Source organism: Natrix helvetica (genome assembly GCF_964273705.1).
Source record: "Natrix helvetica genome assembly, chromosome: 2".
Lineage (NCBI taxonomy): Eukaryota > Metazoa > Chordata > Lepidosauria > Squamata > Natricidae > Natrix > Natrix helvetica.
The window spans coordinates 295,857,787-295,884,052 of NC_138552.1; the positions used below are offsets into that span (position 1 = coordinate 295,857,787).

Here is a 26,266-nt window from a genome sequence, read left to right on the forward strand (position 1 = left end):
CAAGTGCAGGTGGGGGGGGGGGAGACCCCATTTTTACATTTAGATGGTTTCGATTGTTTAGAACAGGGGTATCCAAACTTGGCAACTTTAAGACTTGTGGACTTCAACTCCCAGAATTCCCCAGCCAGCTGGCTGGGGAATTCTGGGAGTTGAAGTCCACAAGTCTTAAAGTTGCCAAGTTTGGACACCCCTGGTTTAGAATAAAGAGTTTGGGAAGAGGGAAATGTGGTGAATTAGCAGCCAAAACCCGTAATAATTCTCAATCTTAGCAACTTGAAGATGGGTGGACTTCAGTTCCCAGAATTCACCAGTTAGCAGATGCATCCATGTTAAAGGAGGCTGGCTGAGGAATTCTGGGAATGGAAGTCTACCTGTCTTAAAGAAGGCTAGTTGGGGGATTCTGGGAGTTGTAGTCCTCCTCTCTTAAAGCATCCTGGCTGGGGGATTCTGGGCGCTGTAGTCCACCCCTCTTAAAGCCTGCTGGCTGGGGAATTCTGGGCATTGTAGTCCATCCCTCTTAAAGCGGCTGGGGAATTCTGGGAATTGTAGTCCATCCCTCTTAAAATTGCTAATATTGGGAAACACTACCCTAATATGCAAGAGTAAGTAGCAAAACCCCAGCTCTACACGGAGTCCTCGACTTACAACCACTATTGACCCCAACATTTCTGTTGCTAAGCGAAACATTTGTTAAGCAAATTCTGCCCCATTTTACGACCTTTTCTGCCACCGTTGTTAAGTGAATCACCACAGCTGTGAAGTCAGTAACCGGGTTGTTAAGTGAATCTGGCTTCCCCATTGGCTTTGCTGGTCAGAAGGTTGCAAAAGGGGATCACGTGATCCCGGGGCCGTCCTAAATATGAGTCAGTTGCCCAGTGTCTTAATTTTGATCATGGGGATGCTGCGACAGTTGTAAGTGTGAAACATGGTCATAAGTCAACCGGCAACTTTGAACCATCACTAAATGAGCTGTAGTAATTCTAGGACTGCTTGTAAACTGCACAAAACCCCCCAATTTAATGCCAGCTGTAAGTCTGAACTGCCCAACTTCTGGATAAGAGGATGTAGCTGAAAGCCCCCCCCTCCCCGGGCCATTTCGCAGACAAGCCCACTGAGGCTAAGCCACAGACGGCTGGCAGGAGGAAGGGAAGGAAGATGGAAGAACTTTTAGAATAACTTGAGTGTAGTGACAGACTAAAGATAGTCCTCGACTTCACAACGGTTGGTTGACTTACAAAGTTACAACGGCCCTGGTCGTAAGTGTGAAAAACGGTGATAAGATGTGCTGCTATAATTTCAAACAGTCACGAAGTGAACTGTTGTAAGTCGAGGATTCCCTTCATGTGTGGGTTCCAAGGAAGCCTGCCCAGAGCAGAGAGAATAAGCTCAAATATGACTGGTTTTATTTTTATGTAGTGAGAGATTTCATTTTCCTGGGTCGGAGACGACTTTGCAACTGACAACAAGAAGAATAGAATAGAATAGAAATAGAAATAGAATAGGAATAAAAATAGAATAAAGAATAGAATAGAAATGAGAATAGAATAGAAATGAGAATAGAATAGAAATAAGAATAGAATAGGAATAAAAATAGAATAAAGAATAGAATAGAAATGAGAATAGAATAGAGACGAGAATAGAATAGAAATAAGAATAGAATAGAAATAAGAATAGAATAGAAATAAGAATAGAATAGAAATAAAAATAGAATAAAGAATAGAATAGAAATGAGAATAGAATAGAGACGAGAATAGAATAGAAATAAGAATAGAATAGAAAATAGAATAGAATAGAAATAAAAATAGAATAAAGAATAGAATAGAAATGAGAATAGAATAGAGACGAGAATAGAATAGAAATAAGAATAGAATAGAAATAAGAATAGAATAGAAATAAAAATAGAATAAAGAATAGAATAGAAATGAGAATAGAATAGAGACGAGAATAGAATAGAAATAAGAATAGAATAGAAAATAGAATAGAATAGAAATAAAAATAGAATAAAGAATAGAATAGAAATGAGAATAGAATAGAAATAAGAATAGAATAGAAATAAGAATAGAATAGAAATAAGAATAGAATAGAAATTAGAAGATAATAGAAATAAAAACAGAATAGAAATTAGAATAGAATAGAAATCAGAATAGAATAGAAATAAGAATACAATATAAATAAGAATAGAATATAGGTAGTGACAGATTTCATTTTCCCGGGCTCCAAGATCACAGCAGATGGGGACTGCAGCCAAGAAATTAAAAGAGGCTTGCTCCTGGGGAGGAAAAATCTAGACAGCATCCTAAAAATCAGAGACATCCCCCTGCCAACACAAGTGGGTCTAGTCAAGGCTCTGGTTTCCCCAGTTGCAATGGATGGCTGTGAAGGTTGGACCGTAAGGAAGGCTGAGCGCCAAAGAATGGAGGCCTTTGAACTATGGGGCTGGAGAAGAAGACTCCTGCATTGAGTCCCTTGGACTGCAAGGCCATCCAACCGGTCAGTCCTGGAGGAGATCCACCCTGGCTGCTCTTTAGAAGGCCAGATCCTGAAGAGGAAACTCAAAGACTTTGGCCACCTGAGGAGAAGGAAGGACTCCCTGGAGAAGAGCCTCATAGATGGATGGATGGATGGGTGGGTGGGTGGGTGGGTGAACGGACACTTATTGAGAGAAAGATAACAGGTAATAAATAGAAGATAGATAGATAGACAGACAGATAATAATAATATATATAGAAGAGAGAGAGAGAGAGACAGACAGACATTGATTGAGAGAAAGAGGACAGGGAATGTATAGATCTTTGAACTCTGGGGCTGGAGAAGAAGACTCCTGCATTGAGTCCCTTGGACTGCAAGGCCATCCAACCGGTCAGTCCTGGAGGAGACCCACCCTGGCTGCTCTTTAGAAGGCCAGATCCTGAAGAGGAAACTCAAAGACTTTGGCCACCTGGTGAGAAGGAAGAAGGACTCCCTGGAGAAGAGCCTCATGCCGGGAAAGATGGAGGGCAAAAGAAGAAGAAGGGGACGGCAGAGAAGGAGGGGGCTGGATGGAGTCACTGAAGCAGTCGGCGTGAGCTTATATGGACTCCAGAGGATGGGAGAGGACAGGAAGGCCTGGAGGGACGTGGTCCATGGGGTCGCGATGGGTCGGACATGACTTTGCAACTAACAATAAGAAGGAAAGAACCAGCCTAGGAATAGAATAAAATAAAGAATAGAATAGAATAGAATAAAGAATAGAATAGAAATGAGAATAGAATAGAGACGAGAATAGAATAGAAATAAGAATAGAATAGAAAATAGAATAGAATAGGAATAAAAATAGAATAAAGAATAGAATAGAAATGAGAATAGAATAGAGACGAGAATAGAATAGAAATAAGAATAGAATAGAAATAAGAATAGAATAGAAATAAGAATAGAATAGAAATAAAAATAGAATAAAGAATAGAATAGAAATGAGAATAGAATAGAGACGAGAATAGAATAGAAATAAGAATAGAATAGAAAATAGAATAGAATAGAAATAAAAATAGAATAAAGAATAGAATAGAAATGAGAATAGAATAGAAATAAGAATAGAATAGAAATAAGAATAGAATAGAAATAAGAATAGAATAGAAATTAGAAGATAATAGAAATAAAAACAGAATAGAAATTAGAATAGAATAGAAATCAGAATAGAATAGAAATAAGAATACAATATAAATAAGAATAGAATATAGGTAGTGACAGATTTCATTTTCCCGGGCTCCAAGATCACAGCAGATGGGGACTGCAGCCAAGAAATTAAACGACGCTTGCTCCTGGGGAGGAAGGCTATATGGCAAATCTAGACAGCATGCTAAAAATCAGAGACATCCCCCTGCCAACACAAGTGGGTCTAGTCAAGGCTCTGGTTTCCCCAGTTGCAATGGATGGCTGTGAAGGTTGGACCGTAAGGAAGGCTGAGCGCCAAAGAATGGAGGCCTTTGAACTCTGGGGCTGGAGAAGGAGACTCCTGCATTGAGTCCCTTGGACTGCAAGGCCATCCAACCGGTCAGTCCTAGAGGAGATCCTCCCTGGCTGCTCTTTAGAAGGCCAGATCCTGAAGAGGAAACTCAAATGCTTTGGCCACCTGGTGAGAAGGAAGAAGGACTCCCTGGAGAAGAGCCTCATAGATGGATGGATGGGTGGGTGGGTGGGTGGGTGAACGGACACTGATTGAGAGAAAGATAACAGGTAATAAATAGAAGATAGATAGACAGACAGATAATAATAATATATATAGAAGAGAGAGAGAGAGAGACAGACAGACATTGATTGAGAGAAAGAGGACAGGGAATGTATATATCTTTGAACTCGGGTGCTGGAGAAGAAGACTCCTGCATTGAGTCCCTTGGACTGCAAGGCCATCCAACCGGTCAGTCCTAGAGGAGATCAACCCTGGCTGCTCTTTAGAAGGCCAGATCCTGAAGAGGAAACTCAAAGACTTTGGCCACCTGGTGAGAAGGAAGAAGGATTCCCTGGAGAAGAGCCTCATGCCGGGAAAGATGGAGGGCAAAAGAAGAAGAAGGGGACGGCAGAGAAGGAGGGGGCTGGATGGAGTCACTGAAGCAGTCGGCGTGAGCTTCAATGGACTCCAGAGGATGGGAGAGGACAGGAAGGCCTGGAGGGACGTGGTCCATGGGGCCGGACACGACTTCGCAACTAACAACAACAACATTGTCACTTTCAATATACACTAATTGGCATACATTAAAATGAAATTTCGTGGCATCCAGCTCTCAGAGAAAAAAAAAAATCTCACATCTCAATAGAATGACCGCAGGGTGTCCTTCGGCCACCTGACCCGCCCGGCGCACAAGAACCTCAAGGGCGATGGACATCGGGAGTGGGAGATAGTTGCGGTTAGTTCCGATGGCTACAAATGGCCGGGTTTGCAAATTTGCAACCTTGGGAATGGCAGTTCCCAGGCCTCCTCCCTGGCTACCCACGAGATTAGAGGGAAGGAGCGAAAAGAAAGGCTTGGAAGAGAAGAACAAAGCCGCAACATTTTGTGCGTTGCTCCTCCACACCTTCGGAGAACAAGGAGTGATTCCCACGATCGGATCTGAGGAGGGGGACGAGACATTGTCGTGCAGCAAACAAAGCAAAAAAGAGGCCTTGGGAATCCAGCCAGCCTTGAATTTCTCCCTCTGCAATTACAGATTTCTGGAACCCAGGCTCACAATAACAGAATAAACAAGAGATTTTCTTGGTGGGGGGATATTAGAGGTCATCTAGCCCAACCCGCTGCTCAAGCAGTAGATCGCCCAGTCTCTTCTTGAAAACCTCCAGCGCTCACACCATCTGGGAAGTTATAAGCTGCATTTCCACAAGGATAGCAGCTGTGGGAGGGAAGTTCCTGGCTGAGGGTGGATTTGAACCCGGCTCCTTCAGGGGCTGCTCCAGCGCCCGAAATGTTTCATTCGAACTTTTCTCCGCGTCGTTTTTTAAGTGCCTGCCGGTTGTCTCCCGGCTCCCATCCGACAATAAAAATAGAGCAGGCTTTCCAATTTTGGATAAATCATGTCCTTGACTTACAACCGTTCACTTAATGACGGTTTCAAAGTCATGAAACATGACTTGACATGAAAAAAGTGACTTAGGACCATTTTTCACACTTATGACCGTTGCAGCACCCCCACGATCGCGTGATCAAAATTAAGCCGCTTGCCGATTGACTCGTATTTACGACAGTTGCAGCGCCCCGATCCCCTTTTGCGACCTTCTGGCCAGCAAGTTCAATGGGGGAAGCCTGATTCGCTTAAACGACCGTGTCAACTCATTTAACAACTGCAGTGATTCCCTTTAAAAAATGTGTTAAGGAAAGTCGTAAAGCGGGGCAAAGCTTACTCTTAACAAATGTTTCACTTTTTAACAACAGAAATGTTGAGCTCAACTGCGGTCGTAAGTCGAGAACTACCTGAAAATAAACCAATCATAAATAATATGAGGAAGAAATACTAATAAGAAATAAATGTGTACGGTAAATAAGAAATAAGTCTGGAAATAAATAGATAATAAATAAAGGGAATAAGAAATAATACTAATAAGAAATAAACCTGTAGATAAAAAAATAGTAAAAGGAATAAGAACTAAGAAATAAATCTGTAAATAAATAAATAAATATGTATGAAGATATTATGTACTGTTGTAACTTTATGGACCTACAGTTATATTATTAATAGTTTTCTGATGAATATCATAACAAATGTGTGGATCTTGATTTTTAAAACCTTGATACCACACTATTCGGTGGAAGTGGAAAGTAATATAAATTAAACAAATAAAACATGAAAAAAAAAATACCCTACATTTAAAATTATGCTGACAAAACTGCATGAAGAGAAATGCTTTTTCCCTTTTCGATGTTCTCTTATCCACTGATTGCGTAAGAGGAAATGCAACATTAAAAGCAGTTTGGAAATTAAAAAGAAATAAATAAATAAATCTGTAAACAAATAAATAAGAAAAGGAATAAGAAGTAATAGTAAGAAATACATCTGTAAATAAGAAATAAATCTGTAAATAAATAAATAATAAAGGGAATAAGTAATAATAAGAAGAAATAAATCTGTAAATAAATAAATAAGGGAATAAGAAGTAATAGTAAGAAATACATCTGTAAATAAGAAATAAATCTGTACATAAATAAATAATGAAGGGAATAAGAAGTAATAGTAAGAAATACATCTGTAAATAAGAAATAAATCTGTAAATAAATAAATAATAAAGGGAATAAGTAATAATAAGAAGAAATAAATCTGTAAATAAATAAATAAGGGAATAAGAAGTAATAGTAAGAAATACATCTGTAAATAAGAAATAAATCTGTACATAAATAAATAATGAAGGGAATAAGAAGTAATAGTAAGAAATACATCTGTAAATAAGAAATAAATCTGTAAATAAATAAATAATAAAGGGAATAAGTAATAATAAGAAGAAATAAATCTGTAAATAAATAAATAAGGGAATAAGAAGTAATAGTAAGAAATACATCTGTAAATAAGAAATAAATCTGTACATAAATAAATAATGAAGGGAATAAGAAGTAATAGTAAGAAATACATCTGTAAATAAGAAATAATTCTCTTCTTAATAAATTAATAAATCTCTCACACGTCCTTAAGGTGACTAGGTGTCCTGCATTTCCCAGGTGTCTTGCAAGCTTTACCTGGGGCTTGGGAGAAAAAGGCCCCACCTGGGTAATCAATTGAAAAGGGGAGGGGGGGTTTGCAGGAAAGAGATAACTTTTTCTTTTTTCTGCACGCAGCTTGGCTTGCTTGCCCGAGCAGCCGCGACTCTATGGCAAGGCTGAGCAAAAGGCTATGGGCATGCCGTTAAGAGGGAGGAATCGCCAAACTTTTTGGGTGGTCGGACTTAGCCCTTTCCTTCCCAGCGTGGGCACAATCAAACTTCACTTACCTCACTGGGACTTTTAATCTAATTTTAATTCCTCCTGCCCTGAATCTGGAAAATGTTTGAATATTTGAGAGGTTAAATCAAGTTGAGCTCATTTTTTGAGACAGGTCCCTGCAGGGTTCTTTTAGCCAGAAGGTGGGGAGTGGGGGGGAGAGAATCTACATTTTCCCTTTTCTGGGTGTTTATTTTAGCTTTCTGATCTAATATACAACCCTCTTAGTGGTAAGAGATCTCTTAGTGGTCTCTTATCCAAGTGTTAACATACACAAAAATGACTACACAGAAGTTACATAACAAAGGGACTTATGACCATTTTTCACACTTATGACCTATGTAGGATTCCCATGGCCACACGATCAAAGTCCGCCCCTCTTAAAGCCTGCTGGCTGGGGAATTCTGGGAGTAAAAGTCCTTCCCTCTTAAAGCAGACTGGCTGGGGGATTCTGGGAGTGGAAGTCCTCCCCTCTTAAAGGAGGCTGGCTGGGGAATTCTGGGAGTGGAAGCCCACCCCTCTTAAAGCAGGCTGGCTGGGGGATTCTGGGAGTGGAGGTCCTCCCCTCTTAAAGCAGACTGGCTGGGGGATTCTGGGAGTGGAAGTCCTCCCCTCTTAAAGCAGACTGGCTGGGGGATTCTGGGAGTGGAAGCCCACCCCTCTTAAAGCCTGCTGGCTGGGGAATTCTGGGAGTGGAAGTCCACCCCTCTTAAAGCCTGCTGGCTGGGGAATTCTGGGAGTGGAAGCCCACCCCTCTTAAAGCAGACTGGCTGGGGAATTCTGGGAGTGGAAGCCCACCCCTCTTAAAGCCTGCTGGCTGGGGAATTCTGGGAGTGGAAGTCCACCCCTCTTAAAGCCTGCTGGCTGGGGAATTCTGGGAGTGGAAGCCCACCCCTCTTAAAGCAGACTGGCTGGGGAATTCTGGGAGTGGAAGCCCACCCCTCTTAAAGCAGGCTGGCTGGGGAATTCTGGGAGTGGAAGTCCACCCCTCTTAAAGCCTGCTGGCTGGGGAATTCTGGGAGTGGAAGCCCACCTCTCTTAAAGCAGACTGGCTGGGGAATTCTGGGAGTGGAAGCCCACCCCTCTTAAAGCAGACTGGCTGGGGAATTCTGGGAGTGGAAGTCCTTCCCTCTTAAAGTCTGTTGGCTGGGGAATTGTGGGAGTGGAAGTCCATCTTTCTTAAAACCTGCTAGCTGGGGAATTCTGGGGGTTGACAGGAGTAAGGTTGTGTTATTCACCAGGATCCAAAAATCAGATGTTGGTAATGATCTTAATTAAAAACTTCTGATTCTTAAGACACTTTTTGGGTAAGAAAAGGGAGGGGGCTACTTCCCACCCACCCCCTTCTTTTGGAGGTGGTGAAAGAAGCAGTAAGTATGAGATCGGACAGGCGATTCCTGATTCATCTCAAACCAAACCCTTTTCTGGGGAATTTTTCGGTGGGTCAGGAATTGCTCATGCACCCTCCCCATCCCCAAAAGGCCACAACTGCAGAATTTGCAGCTGTCTGAGTTGGGTGTCTGAATCTCCTCTGGTTAGGGGGAAGGTGGGAGTGAAAAGGGAGGCAAGAAGACTACAAGTTTTCATCATCTCCAGCCAACTGTCATGGTCCTCGTTCCTATTATAGGGCTTCCTGTTAGTCAAAGCTCCCGGCTTCTAACAATAATAATATGTATCATGCCGGCTTCTAACAATGATCATGATAATGGACTGCTGAAAATGCACAGGGCTACCTGCGTTTTGTGATTTTTTTTTAAAAAAAAAGTTGTTATGAAACCAAAAGAAATGATCTTTTGCACACAGCCCGTTTGTCAGTAAACCACTTCAGTGCTTCCCAAGCCTATTTCTGTACGAACCACTCAAATAGAACAGAGAATAGAATAGAATTACAATATAGAATAGAATAGCAATAAGAAATAGAAGAGAAGAGCAATAAGAAAGAAAATAATATTATAGAATTGCAATATAGAATAGAATAGCAATAAGAAAGAATAAAATAGAATAGCAATAAGAAAGAATGGAATGGAAAGGAATGGAATGGAATGGAATGGAATAGAATAGAATAGAACAGAACAGAACAGCAATAAGAAAGAGTAGAATAGAATAGCAATAAGAAAGAATGGAATGGAATGGAATAGAATAGAATAGCAATAAGAAAGAATGGAATGGAATAGAATAGAATAGCAATAAGAAAGAGTAGAATAGAATAGCAATAAGAAAGAATGGAATGGAATGAAATAGAATAGAATAGCAATAAGAAAGAATGGAATGGAATGAAATAGAATAGAATAGCAATAAGAAAGAATGGAATGGAATAGAATAGAATAGCAATAAGAAAGAGTAGAATAGAATAGCAATAAGAAAGAATAAAATAGAATAGCAATAAGAAAGAATGGAAAGGAATAGAATAGAATAGAATAGAATAGCAATAAGAAAGAATAAAATAGAATAGCAATAAGAAAGAATGGAAAGGAATAGAATAGAATAGAATAGAATAGAATAGAATAGCAATAAGAAAGAATAAAATAGAATAGCAATAAGAAAGAATGGAATGGAAAGGAATGGAATGGAATAGAATAGAATAGAACAGAACAGAACAGAACAGAACAGCAATAAGAAAGAGTAGAATAGAATAGCAATAAGAAAGAATAAAATAGAATAGCAATAAGAAAGAATGGAAAGGAATAGAATAGAATAGAATAGAATAGAATAGAATAGAATAGAATAGAATAGCAATAAGAAAGAATAAAATAGAATAGCAATAAGAAAGAATGGAATGGAAAGGAATGGAATGGAATGGAATAGAATAGAATAGAATAGAATAGAATAGCAATAAGAAAGAGTAGAATAGAATAGCAATAAGAAAGAATAAAATAGAATAGCAATAAGAAAGAATGGAATGGAAAGGAATGGAATGGAATAGAATAGAATAGCAATAAGAAAGAGTAGAATAGAATAGCAATAAGAAAGAGTAGAATAGCAGTAAGAAAGAATAGAATAGAATAGAATCTTGAAGGGACCTTGGAGGTCTTCTAGTCCAGCCCCCTGCCCAAGCAGGAGAACCTATAAATAATTCGGCACAAGGCAAAAACTTGGCCAGCCACACAACACAAACTAATTCATAATTTCAGAACATTGATGGAGCCCAAGGCCAACACAGATAGTCCTCGATTTACATTTACATTTGCTTAGCGACCGCTTGAAGTTACAACGGCACTGAAAAAAAGGGACTTAACTATCAGTCCTCTCACTTACGACTGTCAGAGCATTCCCCAGGGTCAGGCCATCCGAATTTGGACCGGCGATGATTGTCGTATAACGGAGTCACACATTTGTGACCTTCCAACGAGCAAAGTCAATGGGAGAAGCAGGATTCACTGAACGACCTCCCGATTCACTTAATGACTCTGGTGATTTGCTTAACAACCATGGCCAAAAGATCGTAAGAGTTGAACTCGACTTCCTTCACGACCGCCTTGCTGAGCAGCGGAAAGCCTGATCCAGGTGCTGGTCGTAAATTGAGGACTCCCTGTAGCGATTTCTCCAGGATGCTGGATCTTCCCACTAGGGACCGTTGCCTCAGCTTTGGCAACATCTGTCCTGTGAAACTTTCGTGCAGCCATTAATTTCCCTCAATTATGTTATCCAAGGGACAATGGAACGCAGCCAACTATTAATTACAGTTATTCAGATAGTCCTCGAATTACGATGATTCATTTAGTGACCATCCTCAGTTACGACGGCACTGGAAAAAGTGACCAAGGACCATTTTTTACACTTTTCACTGTTGCAGAATCTGGACGCTTGGCAACTGACTCGCATTTACGACGGTCACATGTCCCAGGGTCACGTGATCCCCTTTAAGTGACTTTCTGACAAGGAAATTCAATGGGGGGAAGTGGATTCATTTAACGACCGTGTGACTCATTGAACAACTGCAGTGATTCACTTAACAGCAAGCAGTTGAAAGTCGACGACAGGTAGCCCTCGAGTTAACAATAGTTCGTTTAGTGACCACCCGAAGCGACAATGGCACTGAAAAAAAGCGACTTAGGACCATGTTTCAAACTTACGACCGTTACAGCATCCCTGTGGGCACGCAATCAAAATTCAGGCAACTGACTCGTATTTATGACGGTCGCAGTGTCCTGGGGGGGTGTCACTCGATCCCCTTTTGACGCCTCCTGACGAGCACCGTCAATGGGGAAGCCAGATTCACTTAACAACCATGTTACTTCCTGAACAACTGCAGCGACTCACTTAACAACAGTGGCCAGAAAAGTCGCTAAAGGGGGCAAAACTTAATTAACAACCGTCTCACTTAGGAACAGAAATGTATGCTTACTGTTAAACCTCACTGTTCCTCCCCAATTTGCCATCCGGAAAAGATCCAGAGGTGCCAAATTCGAATTCCAAACCTGCCCATCTGGAAGCAAGAAGCGGGATGGCCCTCAGAGTGGAAAAACTGGATTTTTAGCCAGATCTCTGATCCATTCTCAAGACCTCAGGCGAAAAGGGTTGAGGTTTTAGGAATCATTTTTACAGAGGTCCCGAGAACGAGAAGCGACCGGGGGGGGGGGGGGTGTAGGAGACGCCAGAGTTATGTAAAGTGAAGCAATGCAGCCCGGATGACCTGATCGAAGATCTTGGCTTCGCTTGGAATCCCACCCCCACCCCCAATCCGGCCTCCCCCTCCCCTCAGGTGAGAAAACTCACCTGCCTTACAAGGTTGCTGGCTTTATTTATTGGCTAATGACTCAGGACTGGAGGTAAACACACAATTGCATTCAAATGCCTGAGCCACAATTTGCACGCAAAAGAAAAGAGATTTCTTTTGCTACATAGGCCCAATGTCAAACCTTATTCCAAATCTGTCTCTCTCTCGCTCTCGCTCTCTCTTTTTTATCATCTATCTCTCTTTCTTTCTTTCTTTCTTTCTTTCTTTCTTTCTCTCTCTCCATCCCTCCCTCCCTATCGTCCAGATTTCTACATATACATATACATATACATATACATATACATATACATATATATATATATATATGCTGGTTTTATTGTATTCGGGTCTTTTCCCACGTAGGATTGTATTCGGGAAAAGACCCAAATACAACAAAACCAGCATACCTACACCTACACACACACACACACACACACACACACACACACACACACACACATATATATCTTTGGTAAAATCTCTTTAAGATTTTTTAAAATTTATCAAATGTTAAATGTTTGAGGAATGAGAAAATGATAGGGATAGATAGGTGATAGATAGTAGGTAGATGATAAAGAGATAGGTATTATAGATGATACACAGATGATAAATATATTGATAGATAGATAAAAAATAGGCGAGATAGATAGATAGACAGACAGAGATGATAGAAATAGGTGATAGATATGGGTAGAGATAGACTGAGAGAGACAATAGATAGATAAATAGGTAGTGCATAGATAATGGATGGATAGGGATAGTTAAGTAGATAGATAGATAGATAGATAGATAGATAGATAGATAGATAGATAGATAGATGATAGATAGATAGATAGATAGATACTGACTGACTGACTGACTGACTGACTGACTGACTGACTGACTGACTGGAGAGAAAGATTGATTCATTGATAGAAAGACAGATTTTATATAGATAGATTGATTTTATTTTTAATCGGTCAGTCAGTCAGATTGTCAGTCTGTCTCCTCTGTGTGTGTATGTGTATCTGTATATATATATATATTAATTTATTTATATCTATCTATATTTATATCTACCTATATCCATTCATATTTATATCTATATATCTATGCCTACACATATATAAATATCTCTCTCCATTCTCCACCATTTCTCTCTCTTTATCCCTCTATCTTTCTCTAACTGTCCTCCAAACATACAGTAGTCCTCGACTTACGACCCCGAGGCCAAAATTTATGTTGCTAAGTGAGAGATTTCTCAAGTGACTTTTGCCCCATTTTACCACCTTTCTTGCCACAGTTGTTAAGTGAATCACTGCAGCTAATTTAGTAACATGGTTGTTAAGTGAATCTGACTTCCCCATTGACTGCTCCTCCGAAGGTCGCAAAAGGGGGTCGCGTGACACCAGGACAATGCGACCGTCATAAATGTGAGTCGGTTGCTAAGCATTCAAATTGTGATCACGTGACCCTGGAGATGCTTGCAACGGTTGTTAAGTGTGAAAAACCCGGTCATAAGTTACAATTTTTTTCCGTGCTAAACGAACAGTCGTAAGTCGAGAACGACATGTATTTTGAACTTCAGGTCCTATTTCCTGCTTATAGCTTCCTCCCTTTCTCCCCCCACAACCATCATACCTGTCTGTCAATGTTTCCTAAATCACCCCCTTGCCCCCCCCATCAAAACTGTCACATGGCTTTTATTCCTGCAAACTTCCTTTAACACTTGCAAACAACAATCCTGTAAAGCTTTTTTATCCTGTAAAACAACAATCCTGTAAAGAAGAACGGTTGCAGGAACTGGGTATGTCTAGCTTAAGAGAAAGAAGGACTAGGGGAGACATGATAGCAGTCTTCCAATCTCTCAGGGGTTGCCACAAAGAAGAGGGAGTCAAACTATTCTCCAAAGTACCAGAAGGCAGGACAAGGAGCAATGGGTGGAAACTAATCAAGGAGAGAAGCAACTTAGAACTGAGGAGAAATTTCCTGACAGTTAGAACAATTAATCAGTGGAACAGAAGTTGCCTCCAGAAGTTGTGAATGCCCCCAACACTGGAAGTCTTTAAGAAGATGCTGGATAGCCATTTGACTGAAACGGTACAGGGTTTCCTGCCTAGGCAGGGGGTTGGACTAGAAGACCTCCAAGGTCCCTTCCAACTCTGCTATTGTATTGTATTGTATTGTAAAGCAGGCCAGTAATTTTAGGCACTAAAAATTAGCAGCAAAAAAACCAAAACCAAAACCAAAACCCAACCCAAAAATGGAAGCAGGGCAGAGAGGAGCAAAGTCAGAAAAACATGGCTAGAAAACACTTTTGCGCAAACATGGTTTAAAACGTCTTAGAGGGAGGCAAATATTTTACAAGGGATCAGCAAACCAGGATATTTGTCGGGAAAGTCACGAAGGAGGAGGCCGATAGATCCTTCAGAAAGAAAATTTAAAAAGGTTTTTTTTTCTCTTTTCTGGATCCCAAAGTGTTTCTGGAAATCTTGATCTTAAATCAGTATTTTTCGCACCCCAAACTTGGGCCAGTTTAAGATGGGAGGACTTCAACTCCCAGAATTCTCAATACTGATATAAACAGAAGAAGAATCAGGGGACATTGAGGTGTGTGTTTGTGGGGGGGGGAAGACACCCCTTCCCCTCTTCCCCCTTCTTCTGTTTAAATAAGTATCCCCCCCCCCCTCCAACTTGGCCAGTTTAAGATGGGAGGACTTCTGGGAGTTGAAGTCCTCCCATCTTAAACTGGCCAGTTTTGGAAAAATATATACTGATTTAAACAGAAGGGGGAAGAAGGGAAAGGGTGTTTCCCCCCCCCCCACTTCAAGGCCCCCTGATTCTTTGAGGGGGGAAAAGAGGAGGGGGAGGGGCAGGGAAAGCATTCAAAGGGGAAGATGTTAGTGAGGGGGGCATTAAAATTCATGAGCCCCCCAGGGTGGGTTCTTGTTCAAGGTCAGAGCTGCAGACAGAGAAACCGTTCTCCCTTCCCCCTTCCCCAAATGCCTGGCTGGGATTCTCAGGGGGGGATGGGCCCCAGAGGGGGGGGGGTCTCATAGCAGGGGACGAGGAAGAGGGTCTGCTATAGAAGGGGGTCTGAGGACTGGCCAGATCCCAAAGGAAAAGCAATTTCTTTTCCTTCCTTCTTTCCTTCCCTTCTTTCCTTTTTTGTTGCCAACTTCCCTTCCCTTGCTTTTCTTTTTCTTCCTTTCTTTCTTTGTCACCCTCTTTCTTTTTATGTTTTTTTCATTCTTTCTGTTCTTACTCTTTCTCTCCGTTTCTTTTTCTTCCTTTCTACTTGTTTATTTATTTCCTTTCTTTTTCTTTTTCTTTGTACTTCTATTTATTTATTTTCTTACTCTTTCTTTCTTCCTTTTTATTTGTTTATTTATTATTTGTCTGTTTCTTTCTCTCTCTCTTTCACATCCTTTCTTTTTGTTTCTTTTTTTATTTCTATTTCTTTCTTTCTTTCTTTCTTTCTTTGTCATCCTTTCTTTTTAGGTTTCTTTTCCTTTCTATTTATTTCTGTTTTTGCACTTTCTTCTTTCTTTCTTTCTTTCTTTCTTTCTTTCTTTCTTTCTTTCTTTCTGTTCTTTTTCTTTCTTTCTGTTCTTACTCTTTCTTACTTAATTTCTTTCCTTCCTTCCTTTTTATTTATTGTTTCCTTTCTTTCTTTTTCTTTGTCATCCTTTCTTTCTTTCTTTCCCCATCCCCACTTTCTTGAAGCTGCTTAGTATGCTGAACGACTTCCAGGAAGACAATAAAGCAGTGGGAAAAGCCGGAGGTGGGAAGGGAGGGGGGGGAAGTCCTCACAAAAGGAGGCAGGGGCTCCTGAGGCATGGCCCCTCCTCAAAAAAGCAGAACTCTCTTCCCCCCCCCCCCGGTCTCCCCAAGGGAAAGCGAGTATCTTGCCCCCCAAAATCCAGAGCTGCCCCCACAAAAGGCACTGAACCCCCAAAGGTCCTGGTGCTGAGCCATTTGAGCAGAGGGAAACTGAGGCACCTTTGGCTCTGCAAAGACCCCTCCTCTCTCGCCCGTCTGCTGCCCCCGCAAAGTGAACTTGGCTGCCCCTGCCCAGTCTTGCCACCCCAGACTCCCCCACCCACCCCCCGCCCCATCTTCCCGGGGGGGGCTCTTTCGGAGACCCCCAACAACCCCCCAGCAAGCCGAGGACTCTTTCGGGGACCCCCGGCGGTCACTGCCAAAGTGGGGAGCGGGGGGGGAACGCATGCTCCCCCTTCCCCCCCCACAAGACGTCCTTCCCATGCACGCCCCCTCCCAGCCCCACCAAGACCCCCTCCCCCTCCTGCCCTCCAGACAGAAGCCCCCTCCCCACCCTCCCATTGTCTGCAAGTTTGGGGGTCCTGCAGGGCAGATTGGTGGGAGAGAAGGAAGGACCATCCAGAGACCCCCACCCCAAGAAGCCTGGGGAGCCCCCCTGCCCCCTCCCCCGCCCCCCTCCTGAGCACCTGTAGGGCTGGGGATCCTCTCCCCCCCCCGCAGGCCCTGGCCCACCTGGCTCCGGCTCCTCGGGTCTGGCCGGCTGGTTGCCCATCTCGAGCCCGCTCTACGGCCGCCTGCTCATCCTCGGGGCTGCGGCGGGCAGGAGGCGGCGGCGGCGGCGGCTGCTGCTAGCTGGGGATCTGCGGGCTCTTGCAAGGCGGCGGGAGGGAGGCGGCCCCGCGGAGCCCTGCCCCGGCTGGCCCGGCCCTCCCTGGGGCTCCGGGGCCGGCAGCAGGAGGAGGAGGAGGAGGAGGAGGAGGAGGAGGAAGAAGGGAGGCCGGGCATGGCCGTCCCAGCGGCCGGAGGGAAGGAGCCGGCCGGGAGGAAGCCGCGCACAGGCCGCCGCCGTTACTGCAGGGAGGGAGGGAGGGGGGCTGGGCTCTTCCTGGGGAGGGGGGCAACTAGAAGGGGGAGGGGGGACTGGGGAGGGGGAGGAAGGGGGTGCAGGGCTCTTCCTGGGGGGGGAGGTTGCAAGAGGGGAGCTGGGCTGTTTCTGGGGGGGGGGCAATTGGAAGGGGGGGAGAAGGGGGGGAGGAAGAGGAGGAGAAGGAAAGGGGACGGGCTGTTTCGGGGGGGGGCAATTAGAAGGGAGGAGGAAGAGAAGGGAAGGGGAATGGGGGGGATGGGCTGTTTCGGGGGGGGGAATTAGAAAGAGGGAGAACGGGGGAGGAAGAGGAGCAGAAGGAAGGGGGACGGGGGGGAGGGCTGGACTGTTTCTGGGGGGGAGGGGTAAGGTTCCAGGAGGGGGGGGAGGAAGGGGGCTGGGCTCTTCCTAGGGGGGACTAAGAGGGGAGGGGGGTGGAAGGGAGATGGGTGGGGGTACAGGGCTCTTCCTGGGGGGGGTAAAGTTGCAGGAGGGAGGAGGAAGAGGAGGAGAAGGAAGGGATGGGGGAGGGGCTGGCCTGTTTCTGGGGGGCAACTATAAGAGGGAGGGAGAAGGGGAGGAAGGGAAAGCAGGGCTGTTGCTTGGGGGGGCAACTAAAAGGGGGAGGGAGGGCACGAGGGGAGGAGAGAGGCTCTGCTATTTCTAGGGGTCTGGCAAGGTTGCAGGAGGGGGGAGGAAGAGGAGGGAGAGGGAGAGGGCTGTTTCGGGGGGGGGCAATTAGAAGGGAGAGGGAAGAGGAGGAAGGGAGAGGAAGGAGGAGGAGGAGGATAGGGGCAGGGGGAGGCTGGGGGGGGACAAGGTTGCAGAAGAGGGAGGGAGGGGGAGGGGAAAGAAAGGGGAGGGCAGGGGGGAGGGCAAGAGCTGAGGGGGAGGAACTAAGGTGGTGGTGGGGGTCAAAGGTGCAGATGGGAAAGAGGAAAAGAGGAGGAAGGGGCCCAGGAAGGGGGGCAGCAAGCCCCCCCCCTGGAAAGGAGGGAATTGGGGGCCCAGGGCCTCCCTGGTGGGGAATAAGGTTGCAGAAGGGGCAGAAGGGGGGAGGAAGGAGCAAAGGACCCTCCCAATGGGGGCCACAAGGTTGCAGAACAGGGATCTCCCAGCCAGCAGCCCCCCACCCGAAAGACTGCCTTTTTAAATGGGGTGGGGTGGGGTGAAGGAGACTGGCACCCACCACAGCCGGCATCATGGGGGCCCAACAGCCACGCACAATTGTGGGTCGACAGCTGTGGGAAAGCCAAAATTCTCCCCTTTGGCGAATCAGAGACTAAAGCTGGAAGGGACCTTGGAGGTCTTCTAGTCCAACCCCCTTGCTCAGGCAGGAGACCCTTTCTGGATCAATGACTGTCCTGCCTCTTCTTAAAGACCTCCAGTGTTGGAGCACCCACAACTTCTGGTGGCAATCTGTTCCACTGGTTAATTGTCCTCACTATCAGGAAATTCCTCCTTATTTTGAGTGTGGATCTCAGAATACAGTACAACAAAGCGGGAAGGGACCTTGGAGGTCCTCTAGTCCAACCCCCTTGCTCAGGCAGGAGACCCTATAGGACCATTTCAGACCAGTGACTGTCCAGTTTCTTCCTCTAAAAAAAGAGACCTCTTTAAAAACGTTTCCCCAAAACCTGTCATGTTTTGTGACTTGTGTTACAACCACCGTCTTTCCCAAAGGGCACAACGGCAAACAACACACAATAAACACCTAATTTAAACTAGGGGTTGCAAACTTATGACACGTGTATCCAAGGCGACACACTACCACTTTTGGGGTGACGCACAATTCAATCCCATCTGATCACAACTTTTCTTGAAAGCAAAACTCCAAAAAGGAGTTTCTTTCCTTGATTTAACGAATACGATCACGGCCAAAGTTTTTGGTGACGAAGCCACATATTTGTGAAGTGAGTTTTGACGCATTTTACGATCTTTCCTGCCGCAGTTGTTAAGTGAATCGTTGCAATGGTTAAATTAGTGACACGGTCGTTAAGTGACTCTGGCTCCCCCCCTCCCCCGTTGGCTTTGCTCGTCAGAAAGTCGCAAAAGGCGATTGCGTGACCGCAGCGCACTACGACCGTCATAAGTATGGGTCAGTTTCCAAGCCTCTGGCTTTTGATCACGTGACCACGGGGATGCTGCAACGGTCATAAGTGTGAAAAACCATCCCACGGGCCTTTTGTCAATGCTGGTGTAACTTCGAACCAGAGGTTGCATTCAGACGGTTCGCACCGGTACGCCCAAACCGGTGGCAGAAATTTTGCTGTTTGTCGAACTGGCTGGCCATGCCCCCAAACCAGTCCACCTGTCACCGGTTGCTCACCTGCCCGTCCGGTCACTGCTCACTTGCACTGCTTCTTTGCATACCAGCTGTTAAAGAGGCTGGCGGCTGGCCACAGCCCACTGAAAATTCCTCTGGTCGGCGAAAAAGTGGCTGTCGTCCCCGCCACCTTCGCGCATGCGCATCCCATTGCCTTGTAAGTCTGCTTGGGAGGCGATATTCAAAGAGGCTGGGCCAGCCGCCGCGGAAGAGGCAGTGGTGGCAGAGGAAGCAGGGAAACGGCGGGGGGGGAGTTTACTACCGTGTTTCCCCGAAAATACGACATGTCTTGATAATAAGGCCATGCCACATTTTTCTGGTGGGCAAAAATATAAGCCCTCCCCCGCAAATAAGCCCCCTGGACAACTCCCCACCTCCGACCAGGCAGAGCGCCGCTCACCAACCTAGTGGTATCCCGAAGGTGCCAAGCCGCGGGAACTGGGGGGGGGGGGAGGTGATCACATTGCTTGGCTCCTTCGGGATACCCTAGGTTGGTGAGCGGCGCTGTGCCCAGCTGAAGAGGGGGGTTGCTGGGCAGCTGCTCTCTTGCAAGCGGGCTCCCCAAAAGCCGGGCACAGCAGCTACCCGGCAAACCCCCTTTCCAGCGGCTACAGTGCCACTCACCTAGGGGTATTGCCAAGCCGCGTGAGCGCCTGTTCGCCGCCGCCTGGCTCTGGTGGCTTGGCGCCTTCGAAATGCCAGTAAAAGGCGCTCTGCACATCTGGAGAAGGGGGTTGCGCGAACAGCTGTTCTGCTCTGGCTCACGCGCCTCCCAGCCTCACGATGCCCTGGCCCAGCGCTCCCTGCAGAGCCAGGGCGCCTCCGCTGCCGCCATCCCCGCATGGCTTTTTTGGCAGCTTCCAAACGGAGTCTTCCAGCAGTGGCCGCTCTGGGCGTACGCTCTATGGTTGTGGGCTGGCTGTCGGAAATGCACAACCATAGAGCATACGCCCAGAGTGGCCACTGCCGGAAGACTCGGTTTGGAAGCCGTCGAAAAAGCTGCTGCGACAGCGCAACACAGCCGTTCGCCCCTGAGGCTGTGCCCGGCTCTTTGGGAGCCCGCTCGGAAGAGAGCAGCCGCCCGGCAACCCCGAAACAATAAACCCTCCCCCCATAATAAAGCCCAAGCGAAGGGAGGGCGGGGGTAGATAGGGAAAAATCCAAAAAAAAATATATCCTGTGGGCGTGGCTAGGTGGAGTGCATGTGACTAAGTGGGCGTGAATGACATCAAGTTGGCCACACCCACTCAGTCACGTTTCCCTCCACCTAGCCACACCCACCGAACCGGTAGCGTAATTTTTTGAATCCCACGGCTGCTTCCAACGGTCACTAAACGAACCGTTGTAAATGCAGGCCCCCCTTGTATCTCGTTTTTTATAATCCTTTGACGCACCGCACCACACAGGTTTAATGCTTAAATATTTTAAATAAATGGATATTTTAAATGTCGGCTTTTGTGAGGGACACTTCTCCCAAGGAGGTGAACAACACAATCGCACAACGTATAATTTCAAGTTAAATTTTCGGTTGACGTAGCCTGTTGAAACTCTCTTGCTTTTCGAAAATATGAAAAAGGGTCACTGAAAAATCGGAACGCAACTGACAACTTTGGGGAGTGTGATAGAGTAGCCCCCCGTGCCCCACCCCCCGGGAGAGGTTAATTCCCAAGCAGGACAGGAGGAGGGTGGAGGGAAATTCCAGGCAATTATTTAAAATTATTTAAAGTTATTAAAACAGCATCCTGATAGCAATTTAGCCAGGAGGGAGGGAGGAATGAACAAACAAACGAAGGACAAAGATATAAAAGGGAAAAAGATGAGAAGGAAGAAAGGAAAATGGGAAAGAAAAAGGAAAGAAGGAAGGAAAGAAGAAAATGAAGGAAGGAAAAAATGTAAGAAAATGAGAAAAAAAGAAGGAAAATGGGGAAAAGAAGAAGGAAAGAAGGGAGGGAGGGAAAGGAAAAAAGGGAGAAAGGAAAATGGGAAAGAAAGGAAAGAAGAAACAAGGAAGGAAAAAACATAAAAGGGAAAAGATGAGAAGAAAGGAAGGAAAATGGGAAAAGGAAAAAGGGAGGAAGGAAGGGAAAGGAAAATGAGAAGGAAGGAAGGAAAATGGGAAAGAGATAAGAAAGGAAACAAGGAAGGAAAGGAGTAAAAGGAGGGAAGGAAGGAAGGGCATATATGAGAAGGTGGAGAATGCATTTCTTGTCTCCTGTATATTTCACATATACATAGTCCTCAACCTACGACCGTAATAGAGCCCAAAATTTCTGTTGCTGAGGGAGACAGTTGTTAAGTGAATTTTGCCCCGTTTCTACCTCTGTTGTTAAGTGAGACGCTGCAGTTATTAAGTTAGCGACAAAGTCCGTTGATTTTACTTCCCCAAAGGTTGTAAAAGGAGATTTCATGACTCCAGGACACTGCAACCGTCATAAATACGAGTAGTTGCCCAGCGCCTCAATTTTGACCACATGACTGTCCTATTTCCTGAGATTGGAGCCAGTCCTCGATTTAACAACAGTTTCTTTTAGTGACCGTTTGAAGTTACAACAGCACCTAAGGATTGTTTTTCACGCTTCCCACACACCCGACGTCCCCTCGGTCACCTGATCGGAATTCGGATGCTTGACAATGGGGTCATCTTTACGTCGGGCGCAGCGTCCCAGGGTCACGACGTGATCCCCTTTTGCGACCTTCTGAAAAGCAAAGTCAACGGGGAAGCCAGATTCACTTAACAACCGTGTGTCTTCCTTAACAACCGCAGTGATTCACTTAGCAACCGTGGCAAGAAAGGTTGCAGAATGGGGCAAAACTCTCTCAGTCAGCCACAGAACTATTGGATCGAATTGTGCTGGTGAATTCAGCCGAAAATTTCTATTAATTAAAAAAAAAAGTTTTTATTTTTAATCTCTTATATTTAGCTACAAGTGTAAATTCACATAGTTATTATTCATATTTATCTTTATCACTTTTACATATTTGTTTTTTTCTATATAAAAGGTTAAAATATACATTCTGGATTGCTTTGTTTACCATCCCCTGCACCTCTTTTGTCTTTTTCTCCTTTCTTTTCTCCCTCCCTCCTTTCTCTACTTTCTCCCTTCCTCCTCTCCTTTCTCTTTCCTTCTTCCCTTCACTCTCCCCTACTCCTCTCTTCCTCTTCCTACCTTCTCTCCTTCTCTTTCTATCTCTTCCTCCTCTCCTTTCTCTTTCCTTCTTCCCTTCACTCTCCCCTACTCCTCTCTTCCTCCCTTCTCTCCTTTTCTTTCTATCCCTTCCAGCCTTCCTCTCCTTTCCTCTTTCTTCCCTTTCCTCTCCCCTACTCCTCTCTTCCTCTTCCCCCTCCTACCCTCTCTTTCTCTTTCTATCCTTTCCTTCTCTCCTCTTTCTTCCTTCTCCCCCCTTACCTCTCCCCTACTCCTCTCTTCCTCTTCCTATCCTCTCTCCTTCTCTTTCTATCCCTTCCTCACTCCTCTCCTTTCCCAAAATTTCTGTTGTTAAATGAAACATTAGTTAAGTGAGTTTTGCCCCGTGTTACGGCCTTTGTCGCCACAGTTGTAAAGTGCAGTTGATAAGTTAAAGTCACACGGTTGTTAAGTGAACCGGTTTTCCCCATGGACTTGTCTGAAGGTCGCAAAGGGGGATCACGTTAACCCTGGGGGACACTGAGACCATCATAAAGACGAGTCAGTGGCCAAATCTCTAAATTTGGATCGCATGGCCAGGGGGATACTGCAATGTTCCTAAGGGTAAAAAATGGATGTAAATAACTTTTTTCACTGCCGTTGTAATTTCGAACGGTCACTAAATGAACTCTTGTATGTATGGACTGCCTCTATTCATTTGGTTCCACTCTGATGACAGGCAGCTGCAACAGCCATCTCAATTCTACACCCCCACCCCCAAAGAATTCCATTTTTTCTCAAAACCCACAGCAGGAACGAAGGCATGCTCCCAACACATCTGATATCGCATATTAAGAGTTGGAAGGGACCTTGTAGGTCATCTAGTCCAACCCCCCTGCCCAAGCAGGAGATGCTACGCTATTTCTGACAGAGGGCAGTCCAGTCGCTTCTTGAAAACCTCCAGGGATGAAGCTCCCACAACGTCTCTCCTCTCCTCAACTCTTTAACAGATAAACAGTTGGAAGGGACCTTGTAGGTCATCTAGTCAACCCCCCAGCCCAAGCAGAAGACCCTACACCATTTCTGACAGATTTGAGTCCAGTCTCTTCTTGAAAGCTTCCAGGGATGAAGCTCCCACAACTTCCGAAGGCAACTTCTGTTCCATCGGTTGATTGTTCTCCCTGTCAGAAAATTCCTCCTTATTTCCAGGTTGAATCTCTCCTTCGTCAGTTTCCATCCATTGTTCCTTTTCTGGCCTTCGGGTGCCTTGGAGAATAGCTTGACCCTCTTCCTCCTCTCTGTGGCAGCCCCTCAAATATTGGAAGATGCTCTCCTGTCTCCCCTGGCCCTTCTCTTCCCTAGACCAGCCATGCCCAGTTCCTGCAACCGTTCATCGGATGTTTGAGCCTCCAGTCCCCTCATCATCCTGGTTGCTCTTCTCTGCACTCTTTCCAGAGTCTCAACAACTTTTTAATGGTGTGGATCCAGTATTCTAAGTATGGTCTTACTAAGGCTTTAAACACAGCCAGCCTTAAGCCAGAAATCAAGGGGATGGGGGGAAACTAGGAAACAAAGCCAGACCGTTCACATTTTAACCGACCCGAATAAATATGTGTTTTTTTTCCTGGTTTCGCCCCAATTTTAGAATGCTGACTGGCTGGTTGTGTTTGCATTCTTCCCAACCCTCCAGAGGCTGCGACAGAACAGGCTTAAGCCATGCTGAGAATGCAGTTACGACGTTTTTCTCTCTCGTCTCCTGCTTGTGTGAATAAAACAACTCCCATCCGGCTTAAAAACTTCCCTGCCCTCCAGAAGGGGATGGGGTGAGTGGAAAAGCCACCAGCCTCCCTCCATAGTTTAGTGCCGAGCCCTCATTTCCATTCTCCATATAAACAGGGTGGTTAGCATCCCCATAATTAGGAATATAATAACATAACGAGCGCTCGATTGATGGGAGTGGTGTTGGAAGGGGCCCCCTGGGGGTCATTTAGTCCAACCCCATCTCAGTGCCAAAAGCCAAATTCTCACAACCCTCTCGAGAGTTGTCGTTTTTTATGCATGGCAGAATAGAATAATAGAATTAGAATAAGAATAAAAATTAGAATGGAATACAATAGAATATAGAACAGAATGGAAATAAGAATAGAATACAATTGAAAATAGAATATGGAGTAGAATAGAAACGAGAATAGAATAGAAATATCAATTAGAATAGATAGAAACTAGAATAGAATAGAATTAGAATAGAATGGAAATGGAATAGATTAGTAATATAGAATATAGAATAAAATAGGGAATAAAATATAGAATAGAGTATAAAATAGAATATAACAGAAATGTCAAATAGAATAGAATAGAATAATGGAATGAAGAAAGAATAGAGTGGAATGGAATGGAATAGAATAGAATAGAAATGGAATATAGAAAATAGAAAATAGGGTAGAGTAAAATAAATAATGGAATGAAGAAAGAATGGAATGGAATAGAATAGAATAAAATGGGAATGAATAGAATAGAATGGGAATGAATAGAATAGAATGGGTATGAATGGAATGGAATAGAATAGAATAGGAATAGAATAGGAATATAGAGAATAGAATAGAGTAGAGTAGAATAGAATAGAATAATGGAATGAAAAAAGAATGGAGTGGAGTGGAGTGGAATAGAATTAGAATTAAAATATAGAAAATAGAGTAGAGTAGAATAGAATGATGGAATGAAGAAAGAATGAAATGGAAGAATAGAATAGAAATTGGAATGGAATAGAATAGGATTCTTTATTGGCCAAGTGTGATTGGACACACAAGGAATTCATCTTCGATGCATAAGCCCTCGGTGTGCTTAAAGGCTTTAAGTGATCACTCATGATCATAGTCGCCGTAAAAATACATTCATCATAAATTGTAATATACAACACTTAGTGATAGTCACATGGATACTAAATAAGCCATCAACACAAATCATACTAAGAAACTAAAAAAACTAATATAAGTCGTGAAGATACAAGCCACAAAGTTAGAGTCGTAAGTGGAAAAGGAGATAGATAATGGGAAGGATGAGAAGAAGAATACTAATACAGCCTTAGTAAATAGTTGGACAGTGTTGTGGGCATGAGTTGTTCAGCAGAGGGATGGCATGGGGGGTGGGGGGGTGGGGAAACTGTCCTTGTGTCTACTTGTTCTACACAATCACATTCTGCAAAAGGGGAGCCACAAATATTTCATGCGTTTACACGTAATCCTCAACTTTAACAACCATTCATTTGCCACAAAGAAGAGGGAGTCAAGCTATTCTCCAAGGCACCTGAGGGTAGAACAAGAAGCAATGGGTGAAAACTAATCAAGGAGAGAAGCAACTTAGAACTGAGGAGAAACTTCCTGACAGTTAGAACAATTAATCAGTGGAACAGCTTGCCTCCAGAAGTTGTGAATGCCCCAACACTGGAAGTCTTTAAGAAGATGTTGGATTGTCTGAAACGGTATAGGACTTCCTGCCTAGGCAGGGGGTTGGACTAGAAGACCTCCAAGGTCCCTTCCAACTCTGCCATTGTATTGTATTTAGCGACCATGCGAAGTCACGACGGCACTGAAAAAAGGAATTATAACCATTTTTCGCCCTTAATAACTGTCAGGGGCTACCCGTATAGACCTTTAAGGCAGCTTTCATGTGGAAAAGATTACAATTTTTAAAATAATAAAAATAAAACTATTAAATCATAATTAAATCATTAAAATAAAGCAAAGGTTGTGACAGCTGCGTAGATAGGTCTATATTCCTCCCATAAATAAATTGCGCTAACACATAAAGAGATCTTAAGAAG

General features: G+C 44.3%; 1 protein-coding gene across 2 annotated transcripts in view; it reads right to left on the reverse strand.

Moving 5' to 3' along the window:
- The window catches only part of SPECC1 (sperm antigen with calponin homology and coiled-coil domains 1), a 205,083-nt gene that overhangs the window by 130,103 nt on the left and 48,714 nt on the right, over window positions 1-26,266 (reverse strand). Inside the window, exon 1 of one of the 2 annotated variants that reach the window (XM_081945397.1) lies at window positions 16,644-16,901. The exons of the other annotated variant lie outside the window; for it this stretch is intronic. Within the exon in view, the coding sequence (XP_081801523.1) occupies window positions 16,644-16,683 (40 nt within the window). The 5' untranslated portion in view covers window positions 16,684-16,901. Of the gene's footprint in view, window positions 1-16,643; window positions 16,902-26,266 lie in introns of those variants that run through there. 2 annotated transcript variants of the gene reach the window in all.